This window comes from Bubalus bubalis, chromosome 15, assembly GCF_019923935.1.
Source record: "Bubalus bubalis isolate 160015118507 breed Murrah chromosome 15, NDDB_SH_1, whole genome shotgun sequence".
NCBI lineage: Eukaryota > Metazoa > Chordata > Mammalia > Artiodactyla > Bovidae > Bubalus > Bubalus bubalis.
The window spans coordinates 27,374,494-27,393,092 of record NC_059171.1 but is presented as its reverse complement, the minus strand read 5'-3'; the positions used below and the strand labels follow the sequence as shown (position 1 = coordinate 27,393,092).

The window sequence follows — 18,599 nt, the reverse complement described above, 5'->3', positions numbered from 1 at the left end:
CAAAGCACGTTCGTTTTCTATCTATTTAAATTACAGTTTTGACAGTGTTTCTCAATACTGGAAATTGTTTAATTTTGTCCCTTGGAGTCAGAGTTCTCAAGAAAAATTGCTTTCGAGGGTAGAGAATCTGAAGCATGACTTTTTGTTAATTTGGGCCATCTCTCTTTGAAAAGAAGTAACTTAGGGAACTGACTCATAAGGAAATACTTGACAACAGGTAATTTTGGATGATCAGACTTCATTCATTTGGGTTTATCTGCTTTGGGATAGGAATCAGGAACCAGGCTCTCTTGAGGCCATGGGCAGACCTGTTGAGCCTCGTAAAAGTACTGGAATCTGTCTTTGCACCTTAAGAAAGGAGCTCAGATTTCTTTGGACTGAAGCATGGGACAGGCAAAAGTAAGAAGCCAGGGACAATAGTGAAATAGCTGAGCTGTAGCAGCCAAGAGGATTCTCATCACTTTGTGATTCAGGAACACAGTTTCTTCAATTCAAGAAGAACATAGCACATTGAAAAGAGCTGCAAAGACAGAAGGTATGAACGGTGCACTAAAAACCATTTACTTCCAGAAATGGACCACTGAGATCCGATATAGACTATTATGTCCAAAAGTCTAAAAGGATATGTCATTTTACTAATGCCAAGTTCACTTTGTTCTAGTAGCTGGGATATTTTATAACAAAAATTGAAATAAAGGCCAAAAATGAAGCAATGGCAATTACTTTTTAGATGGATTATCTAGTCATGTTAATTCAGGCAACCAGTATATTTTATTCAGTCCTAGTTCTGTTTCTGTCTTCATTCAAGCCATGAAGTTTTATGATAGCCTTTGATAGATGGCAAATTATTTTAGTTCCTTTAATATTTATAAAAGTATAATAGTCCTAAAAGTTATTAGTACCAAATTCATTTAGTAGTATTCATTAGTACTATTCATTTTTTTGCCTACTTAGTTACTAAAATAGCTCTGCTGTCAAAATATTTCCATATAATAGAGAATTTTTCAGCAATGAAAATTTACCACTAATTGATTATTTTGAGTAGACATACTTTTAAGTAATGCTGATTGGCTTTACATTCCATACATTTCTCCTCAACACAGTATTAATGAATTAATCAACCATTATAAACATTTAGTAGATATGGAAAGAACTTAAAGGAATCAGCAATGTAGCTTTCTTGTTTGCTTAATAAGTATTTACAAGGTCACTGCATATTATGCATATTAACTTACATTAATAACTATGGTAGTTAATATATAGCTTGAAAGTTAAGGGAACATTTCTAATTTGAATATTATTTTTATTTTGCCCATTTACCCCTGACAGCAAGATATCTGACTGATGTCCTTTTGGTTTGGATAGGTGCATTCGATGATAAAACAGGATCACTGTCTTCTGCTTCCTTGAACTCCTGAAGTCAGCTGCCTTCTCTTTCAAACTCTGGCAACCAACTGATGGGTCCAGTAATTGAAAACTGGGTGTGGTCAATAACATTCAAGCAACTTTTTCCTAATACAGACAACCTTGAAGAATTCACATCAATAATTCTGAATTGCTCTGACAAACGTTTTATTACTAACCCCATCAGAAATGTGTGGATGAATATGAACCAGCAATATACTACCTAAAGTCTTAAAACAACAGGCATAATTTAGGTTTGGACAACAGGAATGTCACAGAAATATTTGTGATCCAAAAGTCTTACAGGGTTTTGCCTTAGAATCTATTCTTTGATCATTGGTATTTCCTTTGTTAACGCGATTGGCCAGAATATGGAAGATAAAAGGCAGGTCATCCACAGGGGTTAGCCTGCGCCTCCTGAGCAGAGTACGTGCATGTGAGTGCGCATGGGCATGGCTCAGTGCCTGGCTCCCCTGCACCATCATTGATCGCCTCCTTCTCATTAAACGCTCGTCGATTCCTGTCTTCCAGATGACACAGGCTGCCCTAGTAGCCAGTCAGTATCGCCTGTGAAGACGCCCTCAGATGCTGGGAACAGCCCCATTGGCTTTTGCCCTGGAAGTGATGAAGACTGTACCAGAAAGAAATGCACAGTTGGAATGGTTGGTGAGGGAAGCCTCCAGTCAGCGCGACACAAGAAGGAACCGAAGTCAGGCCTTGTAAAGCCAGGTAAGTGGCCTTACTCTTCATGTTCTTATCAGAGCAATATGACTGGAGTGATTTCAAGTGAAATTTGAAACGAAGCCCCTGGATGTCAGGATGAGGAACACTAATGCAGCACCTAGTACCCAGAAATATCTTTTTTTTTTTTACATAAAGAGATAAAGCAGAGAATGGAATATTTTCTATACTAGTTGTTAATTGAGAATGCATAGTGACATATGTGTCTATTATAAAGACATGTTAAAAAGGGAGGAGATTTGAAGAAATGTTAACTGAATGGTCTAACAGACATTTAAACCATATAATTAAGTCTAGCATAAATTATACTAAGAAATTACTCAGTACCATCTAAAGTATGCACAGATTGTGAAAAGAACAGGTTATCTTGAGGCCGATCTGTAAGGCTGGGAGTGCTTGCTAACCTAGCTATTTTATTTGCTTTTTTAAGACTGAAATATGAGTATGCTGCTATATGTGTGTATGTGTGTATATGTATATATATAGAATGTTCAATAATGACAAAATAGTAAAAGCTTTGAGATGAAATGGAGATCATTATTACAGTGAATAAGATGCCATGAACATCAGAACAGTTCTCAGAATTTGCAATATAACAATAAGTATTTTACATCTCAAAAATACATACAGTGTATGAGCAAATAAAGTTTTAGTGAAACTTAGCTATAACTTGAAAGTAAAAGGACCTGAATATTGGCATTGAGAGACAACCCCTATAATATTGCCTTATTTTCTTCAATATCACCAGTTATGCTATACATATTAATGAGCCTGAAAAGACAGATTAATGGCTTGCATGAGTTCCATTCCTTACATTTGTCTTCTAATTTTTGTTTGGTGATGACATTGTTGTGCAAGGAGCTGTAAGTGGCTTTATTTCAATGGAGTCAAAGCTTGGTCCTTGTCTGCTTCCATTGGGAGGTCCTACATCCACTTCCATCTCTCTCTGCTTTTGTTCTTCATGAATAATTGATATGCAGAGCATATCTTAATGAATTATTCTTCATCTTGCTTTTGGTCAATCAGAGAAAATGTCGTTTAATCTGAGAGCAAAATTTAAACTGTGTGAGGAAGAAATCCTTTATTTCCTATTGGTTCCTGGTAAATGTCAGTCAAGATGAATTTGTTGTCTTTTGCTTTGGTATAATATGAAAAAGAAAGGAAATGATACACAGTGGAGAAGACAGCATAGGAGAAAGATGGATATTATAAAAGAGATGTTGAGTACCCATTTTTATGCCTTTTATGCTCTTTTATATACTTAAGACAGAGACAGTGTGTTCAAGAATGTCATATAATTATTGTATTGTTGTTACTGAGTCGCTAAGTTGTATCCAAATGTAATTATGGTCAAGAAATAAACCATTACCTTGTGTATTCAGAAACTAGAATGTCCTTCCTCTCTTCCCCGGCTCGGCTGTCCTTTTAAAAAATTAAGACATAATTCACATACTATAAAATTCACCCCTTTAAAGTGTACATTTCCATGGTATTTAGTATATTCAAAAGATTGTACAAACATCACCACTGTCCAATTTCGGGGCACTTTTATATCCCTCCAAAGAAGCCCTATACCCATGAAACGTCACTGTCCACTCTTCCTTTCTCCCAGCCCCTGGCAACGACTTACATGCCCTCTGTCTGATCTGCCTGTTCTGGACATCACGTATAATGGCATTGTACAATCTATGGCCTTTTGTGTTTGGCTTCTTTTGCTTAGCATGATGTTTTCAAGGTTCATGCACTAGCCTGTCATTCTTTTTATGGCTCAGTAATATTCTGTGTGAATATACCACATTTTAAAGTAAACTTTTGGTGAGAAATTTTGGGTGTATAGAAAAATTGAGCACCCAGTACAGGGTTCTTATATCCCCTACCATATCTCATATCTCATACCACTACCCCCAGCTTCTTCTATTATTAACATCTTGGCTTAGTGTGGTGTCACACCACACTTTGCTTATCCATTCACAGTTGATGGGCATTTGGGTTGTTTCCACTTTTGACCTATTGTGAATAATGGTGTCATGAATGGTCACATACAAGTTTTCATATAGACTTTCAGTTCTCTTGGATGTATACCTAAGACTGAAATTTCTAAGTCATATGGTAAGTCTATGTTTAACCCTTTGAAGAACTGCCAAACTTTTTTCCCTAATGGCTGTACCACTTTACATACCACCAGCAATGTCTAAAGGTTTCAGTTTCTCAACATCCTTATCAAACAGTTGTTATTGTCTATCCTTTTGGTTATACTTACTCTAGTGAGTGTGAGGCAGTATTTCATTGTGCTTTTGATTTCCATTTCCCTGATGGCTAAAGATGACGAGCACCTTTTCATGTGCGTATTGGCTGTTCGTGTATCTTCCTTGGAGAAATGTTCTCAATTTTCTTTTAGACAGTTGGGAGCAGTCACCAATAGATTCTGCTTCTGCAGCATACAGGATGTGAGTTTAAGAGCAGAAGCCCTGTCATCCTCTTTTTGTATTCCTAGCACACAGGGTCCGGTGTGTATCGAGGGCACAGTCGACACTGGTTAACCTCAACAGCAAAGGTAGGCTATGGCATTGAGAATGTAAAATGCTGCAGGAAAGAGTGTCGGCTTTGGGGGTGGCCAAGAAAAAATAGATTTTTATTGTAAAGATATTGTAGGATTTGAATGCAACCTGAAATTTTTTCACTTCTGTTATTCACCACCCACCACCTCCCCTGATGGAGAAGGCAATGGCACCCCGCTCCAGTACTCTTTCCTGGAAAATCCCATGGATGGAGGAGCCTGGTGGGCTGCAGTCCATGAGGTCGCTAAGAGTCGGACAGGACTGAGCAACTTCACTTTCACTTTTCCCTTTCATGCATTGGAGAAGGAAATGGCAACCCACTCCGGTGTTCTTGCCTGGAGAATCCCAGGGACAGCAGAGTCTGGTGGGCTGACGTCTCTGGGGTCGCACAGAGTTGGACATGACTGAAATGACTTAGCAGCAGCAGCAGCACCTCCCCTGATCCCCACCTCATCCTCAAAACATTTTACAGTGGTGACTATACAAGTAAACAGTGAAACAAGACATGAGTGTGGGGCAGCAAGAACAAACTAAGTTAAATGGCCGTTAAGATTATCCTTGGCCTTCCCTGGTGGCTCAGATGGTAAAGAATCTGCCTGTAATGTGGGAGACCTGGGTTCGATCCCTGGGTTGGGAAGATCCCCTGGTGGAGGGCACAGCAACCCACCCCAGTATTCTTGCCTGGAGAATCCCAAGGACAGAGGAGGCTGTCAGACTACAATGCACAGGGTCACAAAGAGTCGGGCTCGACTAAGTGACGAACACTTTCACTTTCACTTCAAGACTACCCGTGCCCTTCCTTGTTTCAGTGGTCATCATGTGCTCAGTCACTCAGTCGTGTCTGACTTTGTGACCATATGCACTGTGGTCCTCCAGGCTTCTCCGGCCATGGGATTCTCCAGGCAAGAATGCTGGAGTGGGCTGCCATTTCCTCCTCCAGGGGATCTTCCTGATCCAGGGATAGAACCCGTGTCTCCTGCACTGCAGGCGGATTCTTCACCGCTAAGGCCCAGGGGAAGCCTTGTTTCAATAATCATCATAAGAATAATCATATCTTAATGAAGGTTAAAAACCCTGTGTGTATGCACAGAATTCACCCTGAGCAAGTCTTGGTTCCTACAGAAGATACTTGTTGAATATCAGCTACTTGTCTTGCTAAGGATGTTTAAGTAGACAGTACAGACAAAAAGACTAAAAAGGAGTGAGTGGGAAGGGAGGAAGGAAAAGAAGGAAGGAGGAAAGAAAGGAAACACGAGTTGTTCTTCATGCTGTTTCGACAATAATGGATCCTTTGAGAATCCTGAAGGCCATGGACCCATATTCCAGAAAAATATGCACAAAATATCACATACTATTTCTGAGGTTTTATGGGCCCCCTTTATTAGGATTTTTAACTCCTAGTTAATAACCCCTGCCCAGAGGCAGAACCTGAAATAGCACCTTTGTCAACTGCTTCTGATTTAATCACCTAAGCAGTGCTGACCTCATGATCTTTTGATTTATTTGCATTTGATCAAGGTCACAATAGTCCCTAAAGTGTATTTTTTAGTTGCCTGAGGTTCCTAATGTCATCACTAAAAGGCATTGCTTGAGCTTTTGAATGGGTCCCTATCTGTAGGGGCCCAGTGGTCCCCAGTGGTGGTGGCTTAGTCGCTAAGTAACGTCTGACTCTTGCGACCCCATGGACTGGAGCCCGCCAGGCTCCTCTGTCCATGGGATACTCCAGGCAAGAATACTGGAGTGGGTTGCCATTTCCTTCTCCAGTCTGTACGGTAAGCACTTTGTATTTAAAACAGTCTGCACTGGGACCTATAGCTCTCTGAATTTTCAGCGGAATAAACCTCTCAGTCTCGTAACTAAGAAGAGAGAAAATTCTGGACACAAGGGCCTTGGGTTACTCCAAAATTTATAAAATACAGAGAATCTGTCATTAAACCACAAGAAGTTACTGCTCACTGGTTATTAAAATCTTCCACCTCCTCCACAGCCCCAGGTGACCATCTCCCCTCAGCCTAAACTCATCTTCCACTCTTGATGTATGCTCTACTTTTTTAAAATAAATCAACTCATTAGAACCAATACCAGTTTATTAAAATAGCAAGCAATTAGTCTCCTACACAGATGCTCCAGGGCCCTTTAACATTAACCTGGGCCCATTTAATTTTAGGTCTGTTGTTCTAGATTCTGGAAACTGCTGTTCACCTTGGAAAGGAGTTATTGAAATGCCCCTTTGGTCGTTCAGATAAAGAACTAATAATGTTGTATATGTGTGTGTGTGTGTGCTTAGTCACTCAGTCATGTCCAACTCTTTGCAACTCCATGGACTGTAGCCCACCAAGCTCCTCTGTCCATGGTGATTCTCCAGGCAAGAATACTGGAGTGGGTTGCCATTCCCTCCTCCAGGGATCATCCCAACCCAGGGATTGAACCCGCATCTCCTGCATTGACAGGCAGATTCTTTACCACTGAGCCACCTGGGAAGCTCCATAGTAATGTTGGCTGGGTACCTAATGCAGAAGGAGAAGGGAACTGTGTTACGGGATGCCAGGAAGGGCTTAGAAAGGTAAGCTGAGCACACCCACACCTCCCCAGCAGGGCACCACGGCACTCACAGCATGGAAGCCCTGCCTTCTAGGCAGAACTCATGCTGGACCTTCTCAGAGGCAGTGCGCCTTCTGTCATTTTGGCTTCTATCACTTAATACCTATTCAGATTTAATTAAAAATTGCCAGCAAACAGTGAAAGAAAATAACCCTGCAGTCAGTTGGATAATGGCTTTGCCTTTTTCATGTTTTCATGAGTCAACTCAGCAGACGTTCAAGACTGTATCTCTAGAGCCTAATACAATGTCTGTCATGACACAGGTGTGCAGTAAATCCTTCAATGAGAATGGAATGATGTTTAGTGTGGGAGGAGTATGGGAAAGATAGGCAGAGATGACCTCAGCATCATCCTTGCTAATGGGGACCTTATCATTCAAGACAGAAAACTGTACAATAAAGCTGGGCTATAGTACAGATTAAAAGGAAGGGAATGAAGGCATGCTGATAGGGACCTCTTTATAATAATTCATTTTTATTGGAATATAGTTGATTTACAATGTTGTGCTAGCTTCTGCTATACAGCAGAGTGAATTAGTTGTACGTATACATGCTGTGCTATGCTAAGTTGCTTCAATCGTGTCCGACTCTGAAACCCTATGGACTATAGCCACGCCTGCCTTCTCTGTCCATGGGATTCTCCAGGCAAGAATACTGGAGTGGGTTGCCATTCCGTCCTCCAGAGGGTCTCCCTGACCCAGGGGACGAACCCATGTCTCTTATGTCTCCTGCATTGGCAGACAGGTTCTTTACCACTGGTGCCACCTGGGAAGCCCATACATAAACATATACTCTCTCTTTTTTAGATTCTTTTCCCGTATAGGTCATTACAGTGTACTGAGTAGAGTTCTCTGTGCTGTAGAGTAGGTAGGTCCTTTTTAGTTATCTATTTTATGTGTGTTAATAGTAGTGTATGGGCTTCCCAGGTGGCATTAGTGGTAAAGAATCTGCCTGCCAATGCAGGAGACATAAGAGACGTGGGTTCCATCCCTGGGTCTGGAAGATTCCCTGGAGCAGGAAATGGCAATCAACTCTGGTATTCTTGCCTGGAGAATCCTGTGGACAGAGGAGCCTGGCAGGCTACAGTCCATAGGGTCACAAAGAGTAGGGCATGACCGAAGCAGCTTAGCACACACGCATTCAATAGTAGTGTATATATGCCAATCCCATTACTTTTTGAGAGATCTACATTGTTAGCATTCCTTCTCTCAGGTGCTTATCCTGATTTTAGTCCACAGTCAGTTTTCCTGATGAGATTGTTGTCACCCAGAAAGGAAAGTTTTAATTGGATTTCTGCGCTAGAACATTAAATGATTTTCCTGGGCCACCTTTAATGCTTGATTGTCTGCTTGGGGAGCATCTTAACCCAAAGGAGAAAAAGACCCAGTGTCAGTGTTCTACAAATGCAAGTACTAAATCCTTCCTACACAAGGCTTGTGGGAGAGCTAGGGAAACAACTACACAATTTGAACAAATAATTAGAAAAAGTGAAAGGGAGGAAAAAAAAATACCTGCCGTTTAAGGAGGTAGATCAAGAGCAAATGGTTAGGGTCATTATAATTGAAAAGAAATCCACATTTAGAAACTGAAATGTTGAAATCTACATTTGAAAGATGTCACCGCCACCATCAGCATTCAGACTAAGTTAGTATTCCCCTGTCATCAGACACCACCCAGGCTATTGAAATCAGAAACCTGGCCAGATGAACTGTAATAACTTCACCACAGTAACAGAGGATGGGCGACTTTAAAAAGAGGATTTCCCACTTTCAGAGGCATTTGCTAGAAAACTCAGAAGGCACCAACTGGATTGATGATTAATCAACACTGGTTTAAGGAGACGAAGGCTCCTTCGCACACAGCCAATGGCCCGCAGGTGTTCCCGTGCTTATCAGGGGCATCGTCCCTTTCACTTCAAAGTTAGTCCTGTCGAATAAAAGGGACAATGTACAGGGTGGGGCGTGAGCGGGGCATATGTTCTTACAATAACTTGACTACAAAGAGGACACTCAAGAACTTAGCTTACAGTTCTCCGCAGGTTACCCAGCTTGTGGTTTCTTGGGGGAAAAAGTGTGAATGGATGGGTGGGGTGGGGCTGCAGGGATACCTTACTAACCACCAGACTCAGGAGTCCAGTACACCAGGCTCACAGCTTCATGCCACCTCTTTAACAGTGCACTCTTCAACTACTTGTTATCTTCCAGAAACTTTGTGTTTGGCATCTTTAGAATGGGTTATTGTGTCCATTAAACAGATTAAAGAATGTAAGATGCCCAGCGTTCCATTTGGCACAAAACAATTCCTTAGTAAATGTTAATAACAGTCATTCGTTGCTCTTAAAATAGTTATCAGAGATTCCTTGCACTTTGTTTACAAGGAATATCCTTGAAACTATCACACAGAACTTATGTTTATTAAAACAAAATTCTAGCATGTCATGTTCTCCCAGTTCACATAAAACAAGAGGAGTGTTTGCTATTGGAGGACACTGGAGAGAGTGTGAGTTGATTGACAGATGATGGTTTGACAATGAGGAAAGAGAAAATATGAAAGGGAAAATATGTAAAAAGCAAACAAAAGACCACTAAAAAGCATAACAGCCTATTAAATGTTTTGTAGCACTTGTGTGTGTGTATGTGTGCTCAGTTGTATCTGACTCTTTGTGACCCCATGGGCTGTTGCCTGCCAGGCTCCTCGGTCTGTGGGATTTCCCAGGCAAGAATACTGAAGTGAGTTGCCATTCCCTACTCCAGGGAATCTTCCTGACCCCGCATCTCTTGCATCTCCTGCATTGGCAGGCACATTCTTTATCACTAGCACCACATGAGAGGCTTCTTATAGCACTTAATGCAATACTTAATGTTCTAGAAACACACTAAGTCATTGTGATGGTGTAGTTGGCAGAAAATTATGTGTATGAAGGCAGGAAAATTCCTGAAGCATTTTAGAAATATTTTCATAGAATGGAAAAATTAAAATTTTAGTGCTAAAAGAGATTTGGGTTTTATGGAAATGTTCTGCATTCTTTGGCAGACAGTGCTTTTCTAATAGCTTATAGTTTCAAAGGTCTTTCAGCAGCAAAACCCAATCTCAAATAAAGTCTTTAGTCTGTTTCAGATGCTTAACATATCTGGAAGACTATATTAGATGTACTCATGTGCTTGCATGACTCTGAAATTTGATTAAAAATTGTTGTAGCCCATATTTATTGAGACTTAACTGTCCCAGGCAAAATTCCAAGGACTTTACTCATTTAATCCTAATATCAGTGTGAGAAGGGGGTATCATTGTCCCCTCTTTTACAGATGGAGAAACTGGCTTAGAGAAGCTAATTCATGCAAGGTCACAGTCTGTAAATGGATTCTAAACAGTGTAGTTTTGCTTTTGACTCTTAACTACCACACTGGTTGTAAGGTCCAACTTCAAAGGAAAAATTTTAATTGTAACAGGGAAGTATGACAATTGAGAAAGATGTGTTGATATAAGACAGGGATTTTTAAAAAAATATCTGTGGAGCCCTATAGATTATCTGATACAGTCCATATACTTATTATGCTGGCTGCTGCTAACCAAATCAATGACCCTCAATGTAACTTCAATGAAATACAGAAAATTGAACACAGGAGGCTATTTGGATGCAGATCAGGAAAATAAACCATGAGGATGTCAACATCAAAGGATGTGAAGGTCTTCAGAGTTTTCCACTTGATCACGATCTACTTCTTTCTCTACTTGTCACAGTGTTTTATGTGCCGCCCTGTGTGTCATTAATAGTTTCATAAACAATGATCATTAGGTTTTGTCAACTTAAACAGGAGCTTTTGCACCGGTACTGAAGTGGATCTCTGAAACTTTCACTCTGAGAGAAAAAATGTCCCCCCAGGAATCAGCACAAAATGTTTTATGATAAGCTACTGTATAGTCTGCCTCTTCTCCCCAGCAGAGACCAGACGGGTGGAAAAAAAACGCTGAACTGTGATGAGGAGCCCTGGGTGTTTATCTTTATCGCAGGGTTATTTACATATTTACTCTCATGCCTTTCTCCCATCTGTGCCTTTGATGGTGCACCCAATCAATGTGATGTGGCCAAATGGTCTGCTAATGGTTTTCCCATAAGAATTAGTGAGTTATAATCCTCTTCTTCTCAGAGGTGACTGCTGTCCACATCCCAGGTCTACTGGGATCTATTGCACCTACAGTGTTATAGCTACCGATTTGGAGGCTCACCAGATGCTTCCTAAGTGCTCTAATGTGCTGAGAACGAAGCGTTAGTGGTATCTCACACATAGCAGATGCCCCAGCCGACCACACACCCACCATTAAAGATGTTTATCGACTACCAGCCCAAGAGAAACAAACCTGAAAATGTATTTTACACACAAACCTATAAACTAAGAGTTATAAATCATGCAGATATATGCTTTAGGTTGGGCTGCTCCCCCACCCCCAGCCAATTGAGAAGAGTTTATTGAGGAGACTGCATGTACAGAAATGGGCTTAATTAAGGAAACCCATCCAGTATGGGGCTTCCCAAGTGGCACTAGTGGTAAAGAACCTGCCTGCCAATGCAGGAGATATAAGAGACGCAGGTTCAATCCCTGGGTCAGTAAGATCCCCTGGAGAAGGGCATGGCAACCCACTCCAGTATTCTTGCCTGGAGAATCCCAGGGACAGGGGAGCCTGGAGGGTTATAGTCCATAGGGTTGCAAAGAGTCAGACACAACTGAAGCGACTTAGCATATAGCACAACCAGTATGGGAATGGCAACAGCTTGGAGTCTTTCCCCGTCGTGAAGAAGCAGAGAAAGGTCAAGGTGCCAGAACCCAGAGCCAGAGAATTCCCAGGCTGCATGTGAGGGAACCATGTACTTTGGTAGCAAAGTGTTAGCCGCTCAGTCATGTCTGACTCTCTGCAACCCCATGGACTATAGTCCACAGTGTGCTGCAGCCCACGGGGTCAAAAACAGTCAGACACGACTGAGCTGACTGACTGGACTGTAGTATACTAGGCCCCTCCGTCCATGGGATTTCCCAGGCAAGAGTACTGGAGTGGGTTGCCATGTCCCCTCCAGGGAATCTTCCCGACCCAGGGATCGAACCTGGGTCTCCCGCATTGTGGGCAGATTCTTTACCATCTGAGCCACTAGGGAAACCCAGCAAAACAATGTGCCTAACAAGAAAGGAGGTAGAGGGAAAAGTACCCTGACTTCTCTGTCTTCTTTGTCTGTATAATTAGGTGGGTGGCATTTGGGTGGACTGGGCTACTGGTGGAAGTTATGTGTTGAACCAAACTTAAGTAAGTTTGTTGGGGTAATTCAGTGAGTTACGGTCTTCTACCACCTGAACCTGTGTCTAACAGCAGCCAAGGTTCAGCAGTAGGCAGTGTGGCTGCAGGCCACAGTTAAGTGGGGTGAGCTTCAGGAAACTGGCCACAGTGGACTTACAATCCAAGCCGTTTTGAATTCAAATCCATTACATGGACTAGAATGTTTGTGGCTTTGCAGGAAGGTGATTTTTGTGTAGGAGCCTAAAAGACAGCAAACCTCACTCACTTCACCACCTATAAGGGTTCTGCTCAACTTCAGTTTGAATCCTGGCTGTACACTGATTGACCAGCTTTCACTCATTCACTCAACAAGTATTTACAAAGCATTTATTCTGCACTAACACCATTGTTCCAGGCTTTCAGGACAGAGGAGGGGAAAAAACAAACAAGATGCCTGTTCTCTTGGAACCTGCCTGATATAGGGAGATGGCTGATACACAAGCAAACGAAAAAGATAAGTTCAGATAGTGACACTTAAAACAAGGTAATGAGCATTGGGCAGGGAGTGTCTGGGGAGGTGACATTTGAGCTGAGAACTTAGTCATATTCCTTTGCACTTGCGGAGGGTTTGCGGGGACAGTGAGTGAAGCAGTGAGCTAGGAAGAAGAGTAATTGCAGGTGAAGTCTGCATCAAACAATGGGAACCTACTGGCCAGTTTTGAGAGAGACATAATTTAATATATGGGTTTCCCAGGTGGCTCAGTGATAAAGAATCTGCCTGCCAACGCAGGAGTCACAGGAGATGCGGGTTCCACCCCTAGATCAGGAAAATTCCCTGGACAGGGGAGCCTGGTGGGCTACGGTCCATAGAGCACAGAGTCAGACACAACTGAGCATGCTCTCAACGCAACACAATTTAGTGTATATGTTCAAGGCCCTTTTGGTTGCTCTATGGAGCTTGCATTATCAAGAGATGAAACTGGAAGCAGGTTAATGAAGGAGGAGACAGTGAAAACAGAGCCAAGTGTAGGAGACAGTGTATATGAGAGAATACAAGGCCCTGCATTTTCCTAATGAGATTAAAAATGTTTTATTTGCTAACTTGCTTAAACCTTTAGAGATGGATGAAATAGTCAATAGCTGGTAGGTTTTTTAAATTTATTTTTTTAGTTAAACATACAAATGTATACTCTGTTATTTATTTAGAAGCAGGGATCTTGTTATTCATCATTAATATAAAAAATTTATTGCCCTCCTCATCCCTGGAGCTAGTTTTCAACTCGAGTGTCTTTTCCAATGTCTTTTCCAGAGCAAGTTATCTTCACTTCTGCCCAATTTGTTTGATACAAAGCCATTTTGAATTCATATCTGGAGCTCTCATTGAACATTATCTTCGAACCTACGAGTACTGTGAGGGTAGCTGTTAAGTTACTGTAAAAAGACGCTCCCAAATCCAGAGGTTAAAAACTAGACAGAAGCTGATCTTCATCATAAAACAGTCCCTAGGTGTTTGGGGGACTGAGGCTGGTAGGCAGCGTGTCAGGTCGGCTGTCCTTCTCCAGGAAGAAGGAGGGAGAGAGGGACCAGGGGATACTCACCCAATCACTTTACGGTCAGGGCACAGAAGTGGCACACGTCATTTCCAATTATATCCCAGGACATCTTAGTCAGCTGGGCATCTATTATTATGGAAGAAGGAAAGAATGGGGATGGACATTGGAGGACAGCTAGCAGACCATCACAGCACCCATGGAGAGCATGGGGGCAGCTGGTTTTTCTCTTCCCCTGTAGATGCAATGTCAGTATCAGTCAATACCCAGAGCTATTCAGTTACGAAGTCCAGTTAGCAAAGAGTATGTTTTTTTTTTTTTTCAATCTCCACAACTTAACCTTTGATTATTGCTATTTAATAGCAGAGGCAGCAGAGCATGAGATTGTTGGATGGCATCACCGATTCAGTGGACATGAACTTGGGCATACTCAGGGAGACAGTGAGGGACAAGGGAGACCAGGCGTGCTGAGGTCCATGGGATTGCAAAGAGTCAGACACGACTTAGCGACTGAACAACACTGCTATTTAAACTGATCTTTAAAAAAGGCTGGAGGAGTCATACCAGTCATACCACAGGAATAATTACAAAATCTGCTTTTGAATTTCTTGGCCCCCTTCATTTTAAATAATCCCGTCAGTCGACCCCTGAAGGCAGCCCAAAACAATACTGATTGAGGTCGATTCGGTCCCCTGTGTCTTTTTCAAATGACACTTTTTGTTCAAAGAAGGTAATTATAAGAGAGATCTCTATAATAAGAGGCTTTGGAAAGACTTTAAAATAAGGAGCTTGCTTTTGTGTGAGGTAATTGTGGGAAGAGAGTGCCTCACCTTATATTTAGGTATTGAATAGGGTGTACCACGTCACTTGCCAAGCAGTGGGAGACAGGGGAGTTCAGATGCCGGATAGTTTTTTTTGTAAATATGAGGAAATGGTTTCTCTTTTGTCATATGGAGGAATAATTAATACTTATCTTTCTCATGTTGCTGTGAGAATCATAAAACATGTTACGTATGTAACAGAGTACAGGCCTACCTTAGAGATTTTGTGGGTTTGGTTCCAGACCACTGCAGTCAGGTGAATATTGCAATGAAGTGAGTCATGTGAATTTTTTGGTTTCCTAAAGTATATAAAAGTTATATTTACTCTCTACTGTAGTACATGAAATGTGCAATAGCATTGGGTCTAAAAATATATACATTTAAAAATACTTTATGCTATCATATGCAGATTATCATCTGACAACTCACAGTACCACATACCTTCAGTTTTTTAAAAAATGCAGTATCTGCGAAGCACAATACAACAAAACACAGTAAGGTGAGATATGCCTCTGTGCATCGAGTAAATACTGCACGATGCTCAGAGGTAAACGTGCACGTCCTATACCTTTGCAAAAATCAGTGTCAGCATTTGGCAAGTGTTTGTAGTTACCGTATTTTCCTGTTCTGCAGTGTGTGCTCAGTAAATGATCATTACGGTGATTAAATGAGCAAAGTTTACAAATAGCTCAACTTTAAGGTATTTGAATGCTCGCTTCCCATCTTGTTTGCATTGGTCCTATTTTATCACAGTTACCTTCTTAGTAAGAATTATTCTAATATAATAAAGGGCTTTTCTGGACGCTTAATAAACATCTTTGCTCTGAGCAAACTCCTTTTTGGAAACACTGTGCTAACAGTTGTCTCAGACAGCCTTCAATTCATTTTCTCCCTTGAGAACAATGATTGTCTCCTGGTCCTCCCTCCCAGAGAGAACTGTGAAGTGCCTTGCATATTTAAATAGCTGGAAGTCAGGAAGTACGCTGAAAAATTTCCTCAAAGTGTCACGTGCTTGCCATTACATGTAGGAATGTGTTGGGTTTTGATGTAATTTCTTCCTTGCTCTTTGGGATATAAAGACTCTTAAGTGTTGCTCTATAATTGTCAAAGATTAGCCTTGACTGTCCTGTAGGCCTTTACCTCTGTTTGACAATTTGATGTTTCCTTAAATGCTTTGTGTCCATTCATGAGGGCGATGGTTTCATTTGAAATGCTGCAGTCACCAGGGAGAAGCTCTTGTGCTCTCTCCTGATTGGCCAGCCTCCCCTCTGCCTCCTGTTGCTATGGTGCCCAGCAGAGTAACTTCCTTGCCCTGTACAAGTAGGAGGCTCAGTCTCCATGGATACCCCACTCTGAGACTGTACTCCACGGAGAGATGAGCTGAGCTGCACATACTGTATTTCTGCACAAGACATACCCCAGCCTGTGGTGGGAGGCTGTTTGCAGAGGCAGTGTTTGCCATGAAAGTCTACGGAGCTTATCTTCTAAGTAAGTCATATTAGTCACAGTAAGTAAATAATTATATTGGATCCCAGAGGATATGTTCTTTGTGTATATGTGTGTGTCAAGTTACTTGTGGTAGGCTAAAAATGTAGTCTGGAAATAAATTTTCAACTGTCTGCCATTCAGATATCCTGAATGCAGAGTCTGAAACTAAACTTTGAAAAATACACACCTATATTGTTTTAAATACCCCTTGTCATTTGTGAATCTGTCATTTGTGAATCTGCCATTTGAGGCAAACGGGAAAAGATGGACATGGATGATTACACTTTAGAATGCTCTCCTAACTCTTAGCCTTGCATGCTGCATTTGTAAATGCAGAGCTTGTCCTTGCCCAGCGACGTGCTATGGGAATAGATGAGCACAGGCACAATTAATGCTAATTGGCCCTGCACAGAGTGTGCAATGGGGCCTCTGTGTAGGCTGAGACTCGATGTATTTATTATCAAGAGTGATCTTGCTTATGTGCTCATCTCTGCCAGTTCACCCTGGAAATTATTCAGAGACCATCTCTCTAGCCAGTTTTAATTTATTTTTCTCATATAGTGTTCAGGAAAAATTCAGAAACTCTTCAGGTCTGTGGAATTGGGATGGGGAAGAATTTTGTGTTTATTAATGATTTGCTCTAACACTTCTGCTTTCTTGTACCTTCCAAGAGCATAAGGGTTGGGTTTGCAATGTTGTAAAACACATGAGTCATCTTAGAGCAATTTTCATCTGCTGGGTGAATGATTAATGCCTGTGGTGTTAAAATTAATGAGTGGAAACAAAAGACTATACGTATGGTTACCCCAACTTTAGTTCAGTAATTCTAAAATTACATTAAATTAGATCTTCAGACTGTCCACAGTAGGTAGCTGGCGTCTAGCAGCTCTAGACAAAAAGCAGAATATACACTGTACTGGTGTAAGAGTGATTCATTTTTAGTTATATAGAACAGTGAGCACAGAGTGTCACGCTAGATTGTAAATGTCTCTTATTTTCTGTACTCATGACTAACCATTCATGCAGAGGAGAACTGGTGTAATGTCATCTCTTCCAGCTGTTAGTCATGGCTCAATTTTAATTGCCCCAAATGGTGAAAAGTCACCACCCTTTGAGGATGTGAATGTTCTGGTGACTCCTCTGGCTCTGATTTTGTCACTGAGGTCAGGCTTTAGGTCACTGTCTTAATATTTTATAAATATAATTTCCATTCATCAAAGGGGCAGCAGAAAAATAAAAGTTCATGATACACTCTGTAGTGATCATGGCTTTAAAGACATGGAAACAATGTCGATGACACTTTCTGCAAAGTTTTTCACCTCATTAGTTGTGGCTCAGCTGGTAAAGAATCTGCCTGCAATGTGAGAGACCTGGGTTCGATCCCTGGGTTGGGAAGATCCCCTGGAGAAGGGAAGGGCTACCCACTCCAGTATTCTGGCATGGAGAATTCCATGGACTGTATAGTCCATGGGGTTGCAAAGAGCTGGACACGACTAAGCGACTTTCACTTTCGGTATTATAGCTCCATTTCCCATTTTCAGTGTGTCTATGACAAATTCTCCTGCCCATCTCTGCAAACTAGCAGAGTATGGGAATTTTTTCAGCCTCAAAATACTGGAATTTGCTGTTTCCTCATCTATATCAGTTCAGTTCAGTCGCTCAGTTGTGTCCAACTCTTTTCGACCCCATGAACCGCAGCACGCCAGGCCTCCCTGTCCCTCATCTATATACTGAACTAATAATAGTACCTAGGACATAAAGCTACTTTGAAAATTCAGTGACATCATCGGTAGCACATGACATATACTGAATAGTCACTGCTGTTGTATTATGATTACTGTAAGCATCGTTATCATCATTTTTACAACGGCTTGTAGGTAAGGGAGAGTGTATCGAAGAGCTTGAAGAGTTCTTTGGTTTGATTCCATTCAGCTTATCAAATGTCCTAGCAAATACTAAGAACCTAACCGTGTGCTTGGTGCTTGGTTTTCTGATGGGAATTATGACATTCAATGTACTTGAAAATGTAGACAACAAAACAAAACGTGAGATGTGCAGTCGTTTTTTCTTTTCAAATGTGTGGCTTTCTGTTTTTGTCAAATGGCCGTATCTAGATCTACACAAGGAAATGTTTGCCAGTTCATTTTGCTGCCACTAACAGAGAGGTAAAGA

General features: G+C 41.4%; 1 protein-coding gene across 15 annotated transcripts in view; it reads left to right on the top strand.

Annotated features, from left to right (window-relative positions):
• Positions 1–18,599, top strand: part of SYBU (syntabulin) — a 127,058-nt gene that overhangs the window by 65,150 nt on the left and 43,309 nt on the right. For 11 of the 15 annotated variants that reach the window (XM_044928630.2, XM_044928628.2, XM_044928631.2 and 8 more), the window contains 2 exons: positions 1,936–2,133; positions 4,640–4,699. In XM_044928630.2, the coding sequence (XP_044784565.2) occupies positions 1,936–2,133; positions 4,640–4,699 (258 nt within the window). Of the gene's footprint in view, positions 1–1,935; positions 2,134–4,639; positions 4,700–16,090; positions 16,428–18,599 lie in introns of those variants that run through there. The other 4 variants (XM_006069596.4, XM_006069595.4, XM_025265182.3 and 1 more) reach the window with 2 other exon arrangements.